General features: G+C 44.1%; 1 protein-coding gene across 1 annotated transcript in view; it reads left to right on the top strand.

The window, feature by feature from the left end:
* Positions 1 to 16,146, top strand: part of WDR49 (WD repeat domain 49) — a gene marked incomplete at its 3' end in the record, with an annotated part of 100,506 nt that extends 84,360 nt beyond the window's left edge. Inside the window, exons 11-13 of the mRNA XM_015429452.1 lie at positions 834 to 932; positions 9,101 to 9,247; positions 15,959 to 16,146. Coding sequence (XP_015284938.1) covers positions 834 to 932; positions 9,101 to 9,247; positions 15,959 to 16,146 — 434 coding nt within the window. The remainder of the gene's footprint in view (positions 1 to 833; positions 933 to 9,100; positions 9,248 to 15,958) is intronic.
* Between the last annotated feature and the right edge of the window lie 406 nt (positions 16,147 to 16,552).

Here is a 16,552-nt window from a genome sequence, read left to right as displayed (position 1 = left end):
CTTCTTGAAATGGGAGATCTCCATTTTATGCTGGAAGAGATACCCGGAGAGAGCCTACCCTGAATTTAAGCCCTGGGCGTGGGTACATAGAACGTATCTTTCAGCTGCATCTCTTCAATTGTATGAAACTGTCATACTACTTAAAGTTTATGTAAATCCCAAACCCCGCAGCTGGTAAATTGACGTAGTGCTCTGCTCTAAAATGGACTCCGTGAGAGGACTTTCCACATGCACATAACTTTCTTTTGCTTATTAACCTTACTGACAGCTTCAGGATGTACCCTGGAAAGCCAATGAGGTTTGAGATTAGTTTTGAAAGTGAAAAACTGAGTGAATGTCTTCTGCCATGTGAATGGCACAGCACGTTCTGGTTAAGCTATTGAGTCAATTAACCTGTTTTTACTGCAGAATCTGTGAATTAACCAGGAAGTTGATAGATATTCAGTGGCTGAACCTGTATTTGCTGCCTAGAGGGAGTGGGATTTTGGGAAACCAGGTAGACATGAAGCTTTGAGATGGGGGGAGAGCAAACATTTAAGGGAAACTCAGTTGAAATGAGCCCTATGTATTGAAACCTCGCAGGCAGTAAGTTTGGTTGACATTCTGATGTGCGACTTAGATAGATTTTTTTGTTACACCTGAAGTTGGTTTTTTACAGCCGTTCGAGCAGCACTGATCTGTATTCCTCTGTGGAGCTAGCAGAGCGCGTTTCGGTAACACCTTCCCCCCTGGAAAAGAAAAGAAACAAAATGAAAAGGAAATATGTAATACAAAGTCAAATGTTTGCACACAGAGCACTCCTTAATAGCATGTTGACTTTTTGTCTGATACAGGTAGTTCTGGTGGTGAAATCGTTGTGTGGAATAACAGTACAGAGAATGCCTACATTAAACTAAACCTGAATCCAGGAAAAACTGTAACGTGCAGCTCAGGTTAGTGCAAATCCTCATGGGACATGCGTTAGACAGCTGGGGACACCATTGCTCCATGGAGAAGCAGGAAAAGCACCCAGACCCAGGAGGATACTGAAGAATTTTCTGGGGGGGTGGGGGTGGCGGCATGTGAAAATAAGGTTACGAACTGCCAGATGGTGGGGGTCTGGTGTTCTCCTGGAATTGCAACTGGTCTGCAGAGAACAAAGATCAGTTCCCCTGTGGGAAAAGGCAACTTTGGAGCATGGCCTCCCCATTTAGCTCTCTCCTGTCTCCATACTGCACCCTCTCCTGGCTTTGCCCCCAAATCCCCAGGAATTTCCCAAGCTGTAATTGGGAACCTATAAAAGGATCACACCCTAGACTCTGGTAAGTAGATGGCTGCTGATAGGAGTGGCGGTGGTAACAAACCTCAGGCATCTCTGAAGGTCACATAATGTTTGTTTACATGACTGAACTGCTGGGGGACAGAGAGAGGCTGGCGTACGCCACTCTAGATATCTGGCTGGTACCCCGAGGGGTACCAGATTTAACTTGAGGCAAAAGATAGGAGAATACAGATCAGATAATGGGTAAGTTTGCCACTCTGAGGGGGGACGTAGTACCGGTAGTGCTGGAGTTCTATGATCAGAACCCCAGATGTGTGATTCAGCCTCAGGCAGCTGCAAGAGAGCCAGTTTGGTGTAGTAGTTAGGAGCACAGACTCTAATCTGGGAGATCCGGGTTTGAGTTCCCACTCCTCCACATGAAGCTGCTGGTGTGACCTTGGGTCAGTTACAAGTTGTTTCAGCGCTGTTCTCTCAAGGGCAGTTCAACCCTCACAGGGTGTCAGTTGTGGGGAGGGGAAGGGATTGTAAACCACTCTGAGACTCCTTTCGGTAGTGAAGGTTGTTGTTGTTGTTGTTCAGTCGCACAGTCGAGTCTGACTCTTCGCGACCCCATGGACCAGCTCCCGCCAGGCCCTCCTGTCTTCCGCTGTCCTCTGAAGTTTGCTCAATTTCATGTTCGTTGCGTCGCACACACTGTCCAACCATCTCATCCTTTGCCGTCCCCGTCTTCTTTGACCTTCAATCTTTCCCAGCATCAGGGTCTTCTCCAGTGAGTGCTCCCTTCTCATTTGGTGGCCAAACTATTTGAGCTTCAGTTTCATTATCTGGCCTTCCAGGGAACAGTCAGGGTTGATTTCTTTTAGGATTGACAGATTTGATCTCCTTGCAGTCCAAGGGACTCTCAAGAGTCTTCTCCAGCACCATAGTTCAAAAGAATCTATTCTTCGGCGCTCGGCCTTCCTTATAGTCCAACTCTCGCAGCCATACATGACTACTGGGAATACCATTGCTTTGACCATGCGGACTTTTGTTGGCAGGGAGATGTCTCTACTTTTTATCATGATGTTTAGGTTCGCCATCGCTTTCCTCCCAAGGAGCAGGCGTCTTTTAATTTCATGGCTGCAGTCACAGTCTCCGGTGATCTGGGATCCCAGGAACGTAAAGTCTGTCACTACTTCCACGACTTCCCCTTCTATTTGCCAAGGAGTGATGGGGCCGGATGCCATGATCTTAGTTTTTTTGATGTTGAGCTTCTCCTCTTTTACTCTGAGCAGGAGGTTCTTTAGGTCTTCTTCACTTTCTGCCATTAGAGTGGTATCGTCTGCATAGTGAAGGGCAGGGTATAAATCCAATCTCCTCCTCCTCCTCTGTTTTTTTTCTTCTTCTTCTGTAGTAAAGGGCAGGGTATGGATCCAATCTCCTCCTCCTCCTCCTTGGGAGTGGTTAACTTTTCCCCATTTCCCTAATAATAAATGCTCCCGGGCAGTTTCAGGACCCTGGTAAGTAAAATTGGCAGGAAGGGCATGGCAACCAGCAGGAGGGCTGGGGGGGGGCACAGGGATGCTGGAGAAAGATTAAAAAATACAGCCTTGTGTACCTACCAGTTGTTGACACAGGAGTGGACAAAGGGTAGCTCGAGGAATCACCAGAAAGTCTATGGTAAACTATAGCTCTAGGAATCACCAAAAACGTTATGGTAAAATCCACAGTTTTGGGTGATTCTAGAGCTACCTTTTGTCGCTTCCTGTACCTTCTTTTAAGTATTATGAGGCTTTAAAAAAAACCCTCCCTGCTGCCACTCATAGTAGTGGCATGCAACAGGACCAGGATCCAGTGATTCCCCACCAGGGACTTGGCAGCCCTATCGGTGGTGGTGGTGGTAGTGGGGGGGGGAAGCATAACATCTGGAAAGCATTTCTAATTTGGGAAGAGGGCTGGAAAGAGTTAGGACTCCACCCTCCAAGAACTGCAGCCCTGAGCAACATTTGCTTTTCCCTACAACTGCATTATGAAGCCACAATACACATCTGCATTTCTAATAATGGAATCCCAGTATCACATGTATTTTAGCCCCCCATGGAGCTTCTGTTTACACGAGGAGCTGACTGCCTGCAGTGTTGGCTCATGCCGTGAGGCTAATTTTAGCCAATCAGAAATCCGGGGAGCAAATGGGGAGGGGTCACGTGAGCAGACAACTCCAGACCACTAGCTCCTTAGGCAGTCATAACCACCACCACCACCACCCACCTGTAAAAGTTGCTGCATGGTGAATGGCTGTTTTCTATCCCAAGCAGCTCCTTCCATCTCTCATTCTGTGGGATCAACAAGGCTAGGGAAACTTTGATCTATGAAATTACTAATAATGAGTTTCCAGCTAGGGGGTTGTTTATGCCTTTCCCTTATCAAAGTGACAAAGGGCCGGTGGGGGTATTGGTCTTCCTTGATAATCTTCCCTCGCTCTCAAGGCTATTGCTTCTGTTTATTGTCTTGGATGTGCATCAGCATTTTTAAAAATATATTATTACCTTCAGCAGGGAGCATTCCCTTAATTTTTGCCTTGTTTTGGCGCAGAGTGATAAATAATGGCAGGCAGCCCTCCTACCACTGAGCCTCCCCTCGAGGCCGTTCATAACCTGAAAAATTTCATTTGGTTGAGAGTCTTCACACACTAATGGTTATCATATATTAAGCACCATGCCGGCAGGCAATTCGTAATTGTTCCCTACTCTACAAACTGCCGCTTCCATTACGGAAGAAATACGGGTGTGTATGAGGTGGGGAGGGGAGAAAGGGGTGTATTATGGCAGGGAAAGAAACATATTTTAGTATGTTCGCAGAAGGGCTTGGCAAATTGGTTTTATGTTTCTTACGGAGCTTGCTTGAGGTTGTTTCCCCAAGACAAGTTTTAAAGGGGACCGTATATTTAATCTTCTGAAATCCTGCTATCGAGAATGCCTATAAAACAGTAGGCAGAAAGATAAGAAAAAGGGGTCTTTTGCTCTACTGCTTGTGCATCAGCCCAGGGAAGGGAGATTTTTTTTTTTTTTGGGAAAGTCACAAATTGGAGGGTGACTCATTTTCACCGGATAAATAACCCCTAGATCAAGATGGGCTCAAAAAAAGCTTCTAATGGGTATGACTGAAATACTGTATGGAGATTTTTGAAAGCGGAAAGGACTAAAACTCAAAGTATAATGTTGCGGAGGAACGGGGGGGGGAATCTCTCTGTCACATTGTTGTACTGCTGTTTCTCCAAGGAGCTTAGCAACGCCTGCCTTATGTGGTTCTCCCCTTCTCTAATTTATCCTCACACCAATCCAGTGAAGAAGGTTAGACTAGCATTGCCAACATCCAGGTGGTGGCTTGAAATCTCCTGCTATTACAACTGATCTCCAAGCAACAGAGTTCATTATATCCCACTAAGGTCCCTCCCCTCCTCCTGTCCTCCCTAGGCTCCACCCCCCAGATCTCCAGGTATTTTCCAACCCAGAGGTGGCAACCATAGATTCAGTTAGGGCTGCCAATATCCAACTGGTGGCTGGAGATCTCCTGGGATTACAAGTGATCTCCAGGTAACAGAAAACAGTTCACCTGAAGAAAATGACTGCTTTGGAAAGTGGACTCTATGGCATTGTAACCCACTGAAGTCCTTCCCTCCCCCAAAGCCTTCCGTCCTCAGGCTCCACCCCCAAAATCTCCAGGTATTTCCCAACCTGGACCTGGCAACCCTAGGTGAGAGCGAGAGCGAGCGAGAGAGCTATACCTATGTTATTTATTTTATTTATTTATTTATAAGTTCAATTTATAGCTCGCCCGCCCCGCAACGCGGGCTCAGGGCGGCTCACAATCAGGCTTAAGCCAGCACATAAAACACATTTAAAACCATTTAAAACAAATTCTACAATATTACGACATTATTATTATTAAGTGCTCTGGATGTTCCAAATTGATCTTCCATGAAGATGGCGTATAATGCTGTCATTATCTACGATCTGAACTGAATCCAAGTATCCCAAACCCTAGTCTGAGAGTTTTACCGCAATACCACATCTCAAAAGTTGCATTAATGAATAACAAAAAAGTAGGAAGTTTATACCATTAAAAGATAGTGAAAAACAGAAAAAAAATATAGCATTAAATGGTACCCAAAAAGGCAGGGGAAAAAAAAAAGAGGACAGGAGGATGCAACTAGGATTACCACCACCCCCCGGCCACTGGCAAGGGATGGGGGAGGGATGGGAGATGCAACAGGGTAAGAAGGGGGGGGGTAACAGAGAGGTCAGACTTTGCAGGAACCATCTGCTCTCACTGTGGAGCAAGCTACTCCCATTGCATCTCATTTTGGATTAATTTCCTTGGTGGCTTTCAGAATTTTGAATTCAAATTTTATGCCTCAACAGATTTAGGAAATTCATCTTTTTAATCTTTTTAGAGCCAGTCTCAGCTTTGCTCCTTCTGTTTATTGGCTTATAAGCAAGAAATCTCAAAAGGCTTCCTTCTTCTTCCTTTCTCAGGCTGTGTATTAATTAGCACTTTGCATCATCAGAATGATGACAGCATGTTTACTTGTGGGGCTGGTAATCCTCACTGGCTGGAGTCCAAAGAACTGGGCAAGTATTTGTGCCATCAAAGAAAGCTGGGGGGGGGGCATGCGTTTTGCAAACTGCCCCACTCCCCTTCTGCATGTCAAACCATTTTTAAAATAAAAACCATTAAAAAAAATGAACTACTGTTCAGTTTTTAGTTCTACTGTTTGTAAAAGAATTTCACCAGGTGCACCCAAGCCCTTGGAAGTGCTGAAAGTCACTCTTTAAATCCTGACTGTAACATGAAATGCACATGCGAGCGCATGTAGCAGAATATGGTCCTCAGTCAAATTGCAGCGAATAGAATCTAAGCATCTCCATCTACTAAACAGTGGAACTCAAAGGCTTTTAAAAAATAAATAATAAAAGAGTAGAAATTTGCTGGTATTGGGAGACATGCACATGCAAAATTCATGGATTTTTCTGAGAGTTTTCTTCTCAGAATAGGCTTCCTACAAAATCCTAAACAAACTTGCCTACTTTAAAAAAATAAAACAAAAAAGGCTGAAGAGCTGGTGGTTTAATTCATCTTCTAACAAGGCCATGTTTTATAAGCTTTTATCCTGATTCATGAGGCAGCAGCAATCATAAAATTTATTGGTTTGACCCATAAGCCACAATGGAACTGAATGAATGTATAAAAACAGAATTCTGCACAAACAACTGAAACCACATTAGAACTGAATAAATGTTTAAGCAACATGCAAATGATTAAAACGAAAAGCATGTTTTGCAATGTAGATTTCTCATGAGCTGCAATCATTGGATGTCACAGCAAGCCACCAAAAACGCAGGATGTGCATGAATTTGGCTTGTTGCCAGGTTTAATGCACCTTACTTCTCCCCACTCAAAGTGTGAGGAAGACATTCTGGTTTGAAGTTAGCTCTGGTTATCTATGAGGTACAAATGCACAGGTTAATTGGAGTTTTCTCCACAGAAACATGATCCTTAACTATCGAATCTAGGTTTGGAATCCTGTTTGGGGGATGGGTGAAGGCAGCAAAGCTAATTCTAGCTAACCTGTGTGCCAGCATTCATAGAGTGTTGCTACACTGGTAGTCTCTCACAGCTAAACTCATAAGGTTTTGTGGACTGCACTGCATTCACTTCAATATTTGCATATATGTAACTGGTGGTGGTGATGGAAAGTGCTGTAAAGTCACAGCTGACTTATGGTGACCCCGTGGGGGGTTTCAAGGCAAGAAAGCATGTGGGCGCATGTTACCCTTTTATTTACTTTGATACCAAACATTAAACTTTACATACCATTATATGTACACATACAACATTCAAAATACTTTTAACAATCTGTTTTAACGATCTCCACCCTTAGGTGGTTCTGAAGCATGCATCTGCAATGACAGTCTCCTTCCCTTTTATGTGTACTATGTCAACATTGAAATCCTGTAACTGAAGACTCCATCATCAGTTTGCTGTTTGTACTCTTTACCTGGTTAAATCAACATAAGGGTGAATGGTCAGTGCACAAGGTGAATTTCCTCCCTCATAGGTATGGTTTCAGCTTACCTATGGCTCACACTATTGCCAAATATTCCCTCTCAATCATAGAGATGTGTTGCTGTCTTTCCACCAACTTTCTACTCAAGTAAACGATGGGATGTTGATTTCCATCCTCCCCACTCTGACTTAACATGGCCTCTAGCCCCTAGCCCTTTATTAGATGCATCAGTGTAGAGGGGAAAAGGTTTCATAAAGTTAGGAGCTTCTGAAATCTGACACAGTCAGGCTAGCCTGTGCCATCCAGGTCAGTGTAATGTAACGGGGGTTAAGTTTTAAACCAGGATTCCTTCCTCAGGATCTGCATAAAAAGGCAGGAGATGTGAAACGCATGCGTGTGCACGGCTGAGTTAACGCACATCTTTGCTCTCCAAGTGGAACTTGTGTTGAGAATACTGTAGAAACCTAACTTTATATTTTTAAATACATCCTCCCTGTTTATCCATGGTCTGTGTTGAAATACACAGAGGGGATGAAGGTAGGTTGCCAGAGTTGGCAGATGCAGGTTGGAAAATTCCTGGAGATTTGGAGAGCTTGGAGAGAGAAGGACCTCAGTGGGGTACAATGCCAAAGATTCCACCCTCTGAAGCAGCCATTTTCTCCAGGGCAACTGATCCGTGTTGTCTGGAGATCCCTTGTAATTCCAGGAGATCTCCAGGTCCCACCTGGAGACTGGCAACCCTAGTTGGAGCAGCTGATGTTTACATTATGTATTTGCCCTGCTTTCCTCTGTGGTAAACAAGGTGTTTTGTGTGTGTGTGTGTGTGTGTAGGGGTTATATCAAAGACCTGTTTGACCAGAAGTAACAGTAGGGCAGGAAGGGTTTGCACAGCAGGGGAAGCAATGCCTCTCTCAAACCATTTTCAGCATCCTTAAACTATCATCAGCCAAGTGCCAAAAAAATTAATGTGTCTCTCTTTCTAATCTCAGGGGAAAAAATGCAAGATCTTGACCAAATCATTGTATGCCTTCACACAAGCTAATAGTCCTTTCAACTGTTTAATGCAAGCACGCCTTGATTTCTGTCACGTTGTATGCACAGTTTCTGAGAGCATGTGTATTGTATGAACTATTAATTAATTAATTATTCCTATAATGTGTTTCACGTTTCACATTGTTCCCCTTTGGAAATTTTACTTGTAGACAGAAACTGATGTAAAAACAATTGTTTAAACCACTAATGTAGCTTTTCTTGTATTTAATTTTTTTCTATAATTCTTTATATATTTTTTTCAAAGTATAATGGTTTGTGCATGAAATTTGCATATTTCCCAAAAATACACTTATCTTGGATCCGTGAAAGGTTATGCTAGAATAAAAATGTGTTATTCTTTATGGCATCACAAGACTCCTTTTGGTTTATGCAACGATTGGAATACTTTCCACCAATTTCTGTAGATATGGTACAATAATAAGCCTAACTCTTGAAGTTCTTAGATTCCATTAAAAACGTGCAAGCCCCCAGTCCTCATGGCTGTATTTATTTGCCTTTGGGGAAAAGAATTAACTGAAAAGGAAATTGTAACTGGCTCACATATGTTTTTCTCCCCAGGGTTTTCCATTCAGCATGCTAACCTCTCTGAACAGGTTTTTCAATGCAGAGGAGCACAAAGGTTTATTTGGGATTCTGGGAAGGCAGCTGCTGAAAGAGAAGCTTGCATATCCTTATCGATTGTAGGCATCATGGAAAAGTGTATTTCTTTTCCAGACTCTGATTGTGAATTTTCTCTGTAGAGTCAAAGAAAGGGAGTCCTACGGGCAGGCTGTCCTCTAGAAGACACACGTTATCTGTGCCATGCTCCTCCACCTCTGGTTCAGAGAACGGCTGTGCTGTTACCAGGCTCTTCTTTCTGGAGGCCCGGGAGAATATCTCAGTAACAGGTATGGGATATTTTCAGGCGGGCAGCTATATTGGTCTGCAGGAGAAGAGCAAGATTCGAGTCCAGTAGTACCTTAAACACTAACAAGATTTTCAGGGTATGAACTTCTGAGAGTATCTGACAAAAGGTACTTTGACTCCTGAAAGCTTATACCCTGGAAATCTTGTTGGTCTTTAAGGAGCTACTGGACTCAAAACTTACTCAGATATGGGTAATATTCTCCAGCTCCAGGGCTGCCAAGCCACCATGGGCCCCTGGACAAAGATTCCCCATATGGTAAAGGTTTCCCTTGCTTGAGAGCTAGTCAAATCCGACTCTAGGGTGCGGTGTTCATCTCCGTTTCCAAGCTGAAGAGCCAGCGCTGTCCGAAGACATTTCTGTGGTCATGTGGCCGGCATGACTAAACGCCAAGGTGCACAGAACGCTGTTACCTTCCCACCAAAGTGGTACCTATTTATCTACTTTTAATTTCTCGCTTTCGAACTGCTACGTTGGCAGGAGCTGGGGCCAGAGACAGGAGATCACTCTGTCACAGGGCACTCGGGTCTTGAACTGCTGAACGACAGACCTTCCAGTCTGCAGCTCAGTGTCTTAACCTCTGAGCCACCGTGGCCCCTTCCCCATATGACCCTGATCCAAATCATGTGTTTAATTTATTGTGCTTAAAAGTTTGTTGTGAACTACAGCCCACTTCAGTAGACGTAAGAGTGTGTCCTGTATTGGTGCACGTATATATGTGTATACAAATATAAAATTACATAATTAGACACATGATTTGGATTCCCCATATGACCCTGATCCAAATCATGTGTCTAATTATGTAATTTTATGTTTCAGAGCTGTTCTCTCAAGGGCAGTTCTCCCAGAGCTCTCTCAGCCCCACCTACCTGACAGGGTGTCTGTTGTGGGGAGAGGAAGGGAAGGAGATCGTAAGCTGCTTTGAGACTCTGAGTGAAGGGTGGGGTATAAATCCTCCTCCTCCTCCTCCTCCTCCTCCTCCTCCTCTAAATCTTTAGTAAGTAAATCAGTAAGAATAAGTTAAGTTTTATATCTTTACCTAGCACAAAAGCAGGGGCATACTGGTCATGTAATGATGCTGGATGAGAAGTGCTGGGATCCTTGGGGACTGATTTTCTAAAAAGATTGTCATTTATCATATAACACGAAGCTTAATGTCTACAGTTGCAAAGTAGCATTTACAAAGGGATATTAAATATCCCACCAGTACAACAACAACCACCCACTGACTGAACAGTGTTTAAAATGGAACTAAATGGAACTGCTTCTGTTTAGAATACTAACCAGGGTTTGCTGGTACACACTGCTTCTAAGTACATTCTAAGTTACCAGCCAGGGATGAGAAGGAGTTGAGACCAAGAGACTGACAATACGGGTAGAGGATTAAAAGAGGGGAGGAAGACATTAAAGCATATAATGAAAGGAAGAGAGGAGAAAATGAAGGAGGAGAAAAGTGTGAAGAAGAGAAAGATATACTAACAAGGGACTTCAGCGAGTTATCTATCTATCCATCTATCTATCATCTGTCCATCTATCTGTCTATCTATCTATCATCTATCTGAATAAGCTGAATTACAACTATGTTCATGCCCTGATGACTACTCTAACATCTCCTGTTGCGTCTGCTATTATAATTGCACTATTATTAAGATTAGCTCTAGCACCTCAGCACTTTAGGACAGCTCTAACTGTCACAATGAACTGTGACTTTAATTTTGTGCTGTTTTATGCGTTTTAAGATTTTATGTAAGCCGCCCTGAGCCTGCTTCAGCAGGGAGGGCGGGATATAAATAGAAGAAATAAATAAATAAATATTGTAAAGTAGATGTCTATACAGAACCAGCAGTCAAAACTCAGGTTCATGAACTATTTATAAAGGAAGAAGTAGAAGAAGAGATTGGATTTATACCCCGCCCTTCTCTTGGAGTCTCAGAGCAGCTTACAAACTCCTTTCTCTCCCCCTCCCCACAACAGACACCCTGTGAGGTGGGTGGGGCTGAGAGAACTCTGACAGAAACTGCTCTTTTTCAAGGACAGCTGTGCCAGAGCTTGTGACTGACCCAAGGTCACATCAGCAGGTGCAAGTGGAGGAGTGGGGAATCAAACCCGGTTCTCCCAGATTAGAGTCCACACACTTAACCACTACACCAAGCTGGCTCCCTGAGAGAGAAGGAAAGATATAAAAATAAAACTCAAAGCATGGGGAAACCACTGTATTTCTTAAAGTGTGTCTAGAAGCTCAGGAGGCTGGATGGACTGTGGAGGGGATGGCAGCCCACTCCTGAGAAGAAGACCCTTCTCCTGATGGTAACTTGCCTTATCCCAAAGAAAGAATGAAGGTACAGGTGTCTGATGAAGTAGGCAGTCTTTCCAGTATCCTAGTCCCTAAGCTTCTGAACCATTCTTTATGCTTTTTGCAGGGTTACCAGGCCAAGCCTAGAAACCACCGGGAGGGTTGAGGGTGGAGGCGTGGGGTTGTGTGCAATGCTCCCTCTAAGCTGTGGAGTCTTCTGAGCAAAAATTCTGCTTTGTGAGCTACCGGCATTAAAGTTGTGAGCGAGCAATTTGGCTGCTGCATAAACTAATTTGCTCTGGAGCCGTCCTTCCTGAGCTAAGACAAAAATGTGTGAGCCAGAGGCTAAAAAACTGTGAGCTGGCTCACACTGACTCAGCTTAGAGGGAACACTGGTTGCGTGTGACATTAGTGATGTTGCTGCTATGTCGCTTCTGGGTAGCTGTAGGAATTGCCAGAAACTTTTTGGAAAAGCTGTCGTTTCTGGTGATTCCTAGAGTTACCCCACGTTGGCAGTCTATTTTTGCCTTCCCACTACCACTCAGAGTGATGGCAGGCATTGCCTTAACGGGAAGGCCTGGCAATCTTGCTGGTTAGAGCAAAATTTAGGAACAAGTTACTGAAACTACAGTTTATAGTTTCACAATATCAGGGAGCTCTAAATAAGGGGGGGGGATATAATTTACCCCCAGGATAGGTACACAGCTGCTGGATGACCAAGTATGATTTTTATCACATGGGGAACTGATATTGCTTAACATCCCATTGTGTCAATGCTGGAACAGTTTAGTCTGTGCGCACTGGATCCGTGTGTTTTGGGAGATCCAAAACTTCTGTTTGGGCAGTGAAATGGACAAATTCTGTATAGCTTCTCCTTCCAGTAACCTTGATTTAGCCCGGAACAATCTCTGTATGGATTTCAGGTACCTGTGGTCATGGGTCCAAAACAGGGTGTCTCCTGCCACTGTAGGCCTCCTTTTTCACATCTTCTATGCAATTTTACTAGGAGCAAACAGCACTGTGGAATAATTAAGGTTTCCTCGCCTAAATGGTGGCTGGGGTTATGGGAAGCCTGCCACTGCATACTAAAGATTAATATGGGCTGGTATCCTCACTTGGGATCCCACCAATAATTTTGTGCATGCTTTGGTGTTGGTTGTCAGCCTGTGTGGATATGGGCATGACTGGCATGCTGCAGGGGACCCTCGCTTAATGGGCAAATGAACACAAAGGTAAAATAAATGTAACTGAGCTTCTGCACTTTGCTTTCCATGTGAGCAAGGAGGGCCCGCTGATAGCTGAGATCTTTTCCAACAGAAAACAGTGGGGGGAAACTCTGTAGAGGCATTTAAAATGTATGGCCTGTAGCGAGTGAGAGCCCTTTCTTATTTTGGGCAGGATTGAGTTGACTGTGTCCGATATTGACAGCTAGTTCCAATAACCCAAATGAACAAGGCTGTAGGGGAAGGCTGCTTACACGCAGAAAGTCAGAGTATTGATTTATATCCCGGGCGAGCCAGCAAGGCACTGCAGGATGTTAAGTCATGGCAAAATTTGGTTCGATTGGGGAGTTTCACAGCCACTAATCCTGAGTGTATAAAATCATTTCTCAGCTGCTTTTCCCAGATGTTTTTCTGAATCAAATTATTGGTTCCCCCCCTCCAAGGCAAATTGGAATCTTTCTGCCAATTTATCTTCTAAGATTTGGGAAAACTGGTGCCCTAAAGGGCTTATTTAGGGTTCTTTGTTGTTTATAAAGCACATAAAATTGACAAGCGGATGTTGGGTTTACCAAGCATTTGCATAACGATTTACAATCTCATAAATTCCCAGGTTCCCCTGGACCATTTTCCTATTTTTAGAACTTTGGTAAGTTTGGTGACTCCATGGACTGAATCGTATTTCACTCCATTGGAAAGGTGCAGTATGACCCCTAAAATAAACAAATGTGCGATCTAATGAGTTCACGCATAATGGGAAATCAGTATTGCATTTAGCAAGATGAGCTAAGGAAAGAGCACAAAACATACCACTCTTGTGTAGGATATGCTACTAGACTCAAGATTAAGGTTCCATCCAAGTGAATTTACAGGGGAACAAGTCCTGTTGAATATAGTGAGACTTAATTCCAAGTCAACATGTGTAGGATTGGGCTCATTAGAATGGGAGTTCATGATTCCATCATCTCTAGGACATGTGGAACGGTTTATTCTTGCTACTAGGGGACCTGACACCTGCCAACCACATGTATCCTAAACTGATTCTTACCTCCCTGCAAGACATCAAAGTGAGGTGGGTTTGCCCCTCACTATCTACTTTTGAGAGGAGCTGCGGTGGCTCAAGTGGTTAAGATGCTGAACTGCAGGCTGTGAAAGGTCAGTAGGTCAGCAGTTCAAGACCCGGGTGCCGCAAGACAGGGTGAGCTCCTGTCTCTAGTTCCAGCTCCTGCCAACCTAGCAGTTCGAAAGCAAGAAATTGCAAGTAGATAAATAGGGACCACTTCGGTGGGAAGGTAACAGCGTTCCGTGAGCCTTGGTGTTTAGTCATGCCGGCCACATGACCACGGAAACGTCTTCGGACAGTGCTGGCTCTTTGGCTTTGAAACGGAGATGAGCACCGCAACCCTAGAGTCGGATTCGACTGGCTTTCGAGCAAGGGAACCTTTACCTTTACCTTATCTACTTTTGAAGGGAATATGTCCCAGACTTCTGGATTGTGGGTCATGCGACATACTGATTTATTGCACTGCAGAATGGAGGCATGCTGCACCTCTGTGAAAACACAAGCTGATGCCTGTACTGCATTGTAGGATCCCAGGCTCTGACAATCATGTACCCTGGCCACTTTGGCTGAAGTGCCTTCCCTTCACCTCACAGAGAGGGACGAAAGTTGAGCGCCACTCTATTCCACGCCCCTCCTCTAGCTCTTCTGCCTTTTGAGCTGGGAGCCAGAGCTGGTCTGTCCTCACCAGCCTCCCCCCTCAAGTCTTTCCATGGCCCTAGCTAGGCCTGCAGAATGCCTAGTGGCCTCCCTCTATGCAGGATCCCTACGGGGGGCATGGCCAAACCTGTGAGGGACCAACAGTACCTTCTGAAAAGTTTCTGCCCTGTCACTCCCCTTCCCCAACCCCAGTGGGGAGCTTCCCAGTAGCTGATTGTCACACTGCTCACTGTCAAAAGGCCAAATCTCACCGGCTGACTCCTAAAGGGCCAGCCACCATGGATCAGTTGGTTGGTGTCAGGATCTTTATAAGGTGCATCTGTGACCTCACTGGGACTGATGGATGCAATGTGGGGAGCCAAGAAAAAGAGGGGGCTGGTGTTGTCTCCACTACCTACTGACATGCATAAACAGAGCTCTCTCCACATAGTCACTTCCTATCAAACATACTTACATCTCCTATTTCTAGGTGTTGAAGGAAATATCCTAGTTTCTTGTCCTCATAACAACTGTGTGAGAAGAGTGTTGCATGCACAAGCCGAGTGCTTCAAGTCTTGTTATTTTTTTCTGCAACTCTTAGGGCTAGTTAGGAGATTCATGCACATTACTAACTACTACTCTTTTTTTTTTATCCTGCCCCTTCTCAAATGAATTTAGAGAGGCATGCACAGTTCTTCCCAGTCCATTTTTTCCTACCTAGCAACAATCTTGTGAGGCAGGTTAGGCTGAGAGATAGTGCCTGAGCCAAGGCCATCCAGTGAGCTTTAGGACTGAGTAAGGAACTTAATTCAAATATCCCTAAATCGATCATTATCCAATATTAATAGGAAACTGTTTGCTGTTCAGATTCAGAGTGCAACTAAATGACGTCAAGAGGTCAGTGATTGGATCTTCTGTACCCTTTAAAAATACTAATGATAGGGGTGTGTGTGTAGATCAGATTAGAGCTGTAGCATGAGGGAATGGAAGAAATTAACTGTCATCATATATGTACAATATAGGGGCTATGGCTCAGTGGCGGAGCATCTGCTTTGCCTGTGGAATGTCCTGGGTTCAATTCCTGGCATGGATCAGGTAATGCGAAGGACCTCCACCTTCCACCTTAGACAGCCACTGCAAGTCAGAGAAGAGAACGCTGACCCTGATAGACTGACGATGGCCTGACTTAGTATAAAATAGCTTAATCATACCTTTAGAATTAAGGGAGAGGAAGGGGGTTATAAACCATTGCCAATCTATGCCAGTTGGACAGCAGTTGACCAGTAGACCCTGATCAATCCTCTCTACCTTCCCTCACATTCTGTAATGCTGAATTTTGTAGCCATTTGCCTTCTGAATTTGTCTTAAGGGTAGGGAGAAGTTAGAGAGTTAACCTACTGATTTTAATTTGATCCCAGCCTCCACAGTTTTAGATTAGGTGTTTCTGGAAGTCCTCCAACTAATTCACCATTCTTCTCTTAGGAGGAGCAAATTTAGTGTCTTGTGGAGCTGCTGGTTATGTTAGGTTTTGGAATATACAGAAAAGTCAACTACTGGGAGAGTTTGAAGCTCATGGTGGAATGGGATCCATTATCATGACTATCGATAAAGCAAGCCAATACCTGATAACAGGGGATCTGGCTGGATGGGTGAAAATATGGAACATAGAGGTAAGTGGAAAGATTTGAAGAGATAAAGCTGAGATTCAAATAATGTCCCAACAGTGAGCATTTGGTTTCATACTAATAATACTAATGTTCAAATGCTGTTGAGAAAAAAAAATGAACGGAGGGTCCAGAGCTGGTGTATTTGCAAAAGATTCCATGTTTGATCCTCCAGAGATTTCCAATTAATGTGTCTTAGGTAACAGATCTAGGAAAATCCTCTTCTCAAAACCTTGGAATCCTGTTGCCAGTCAGTGGTACTAATTCCAGTCAATAGCAGTAATGGGGTTGGATCTAAAAATCCTTTTTATTCAGTCCCATTCCCCTTATTATTACAGTCTCTGTCTTCCATGGCCTTTGTCTATACCAGTCCCATGATTTCTGGCATACCCCTTTCCCGCATACCTTCTTT

Source organism: Gekko japonicus, unplaced genomic scaffold (assembly GCF_001447785.1).
Source record: "Gekko japonicus isolate JY-2015 unplaced genomic scaffold, Gekko_japonicus_V1.1 scaffold193, whole genome shotgun sequence".
Taxonomy (NCBI): domain Eukaryota; kingdom Metazoa; phylum Chordata; class Lepidosauria; order Squamata; family Gekkonidae; genus Gekko; species Gekko japonicus.
Note: the sequence above shows the minus strand (reverse complement) of the source record. Positions and strands in the feature narration are given on the sequence as shown.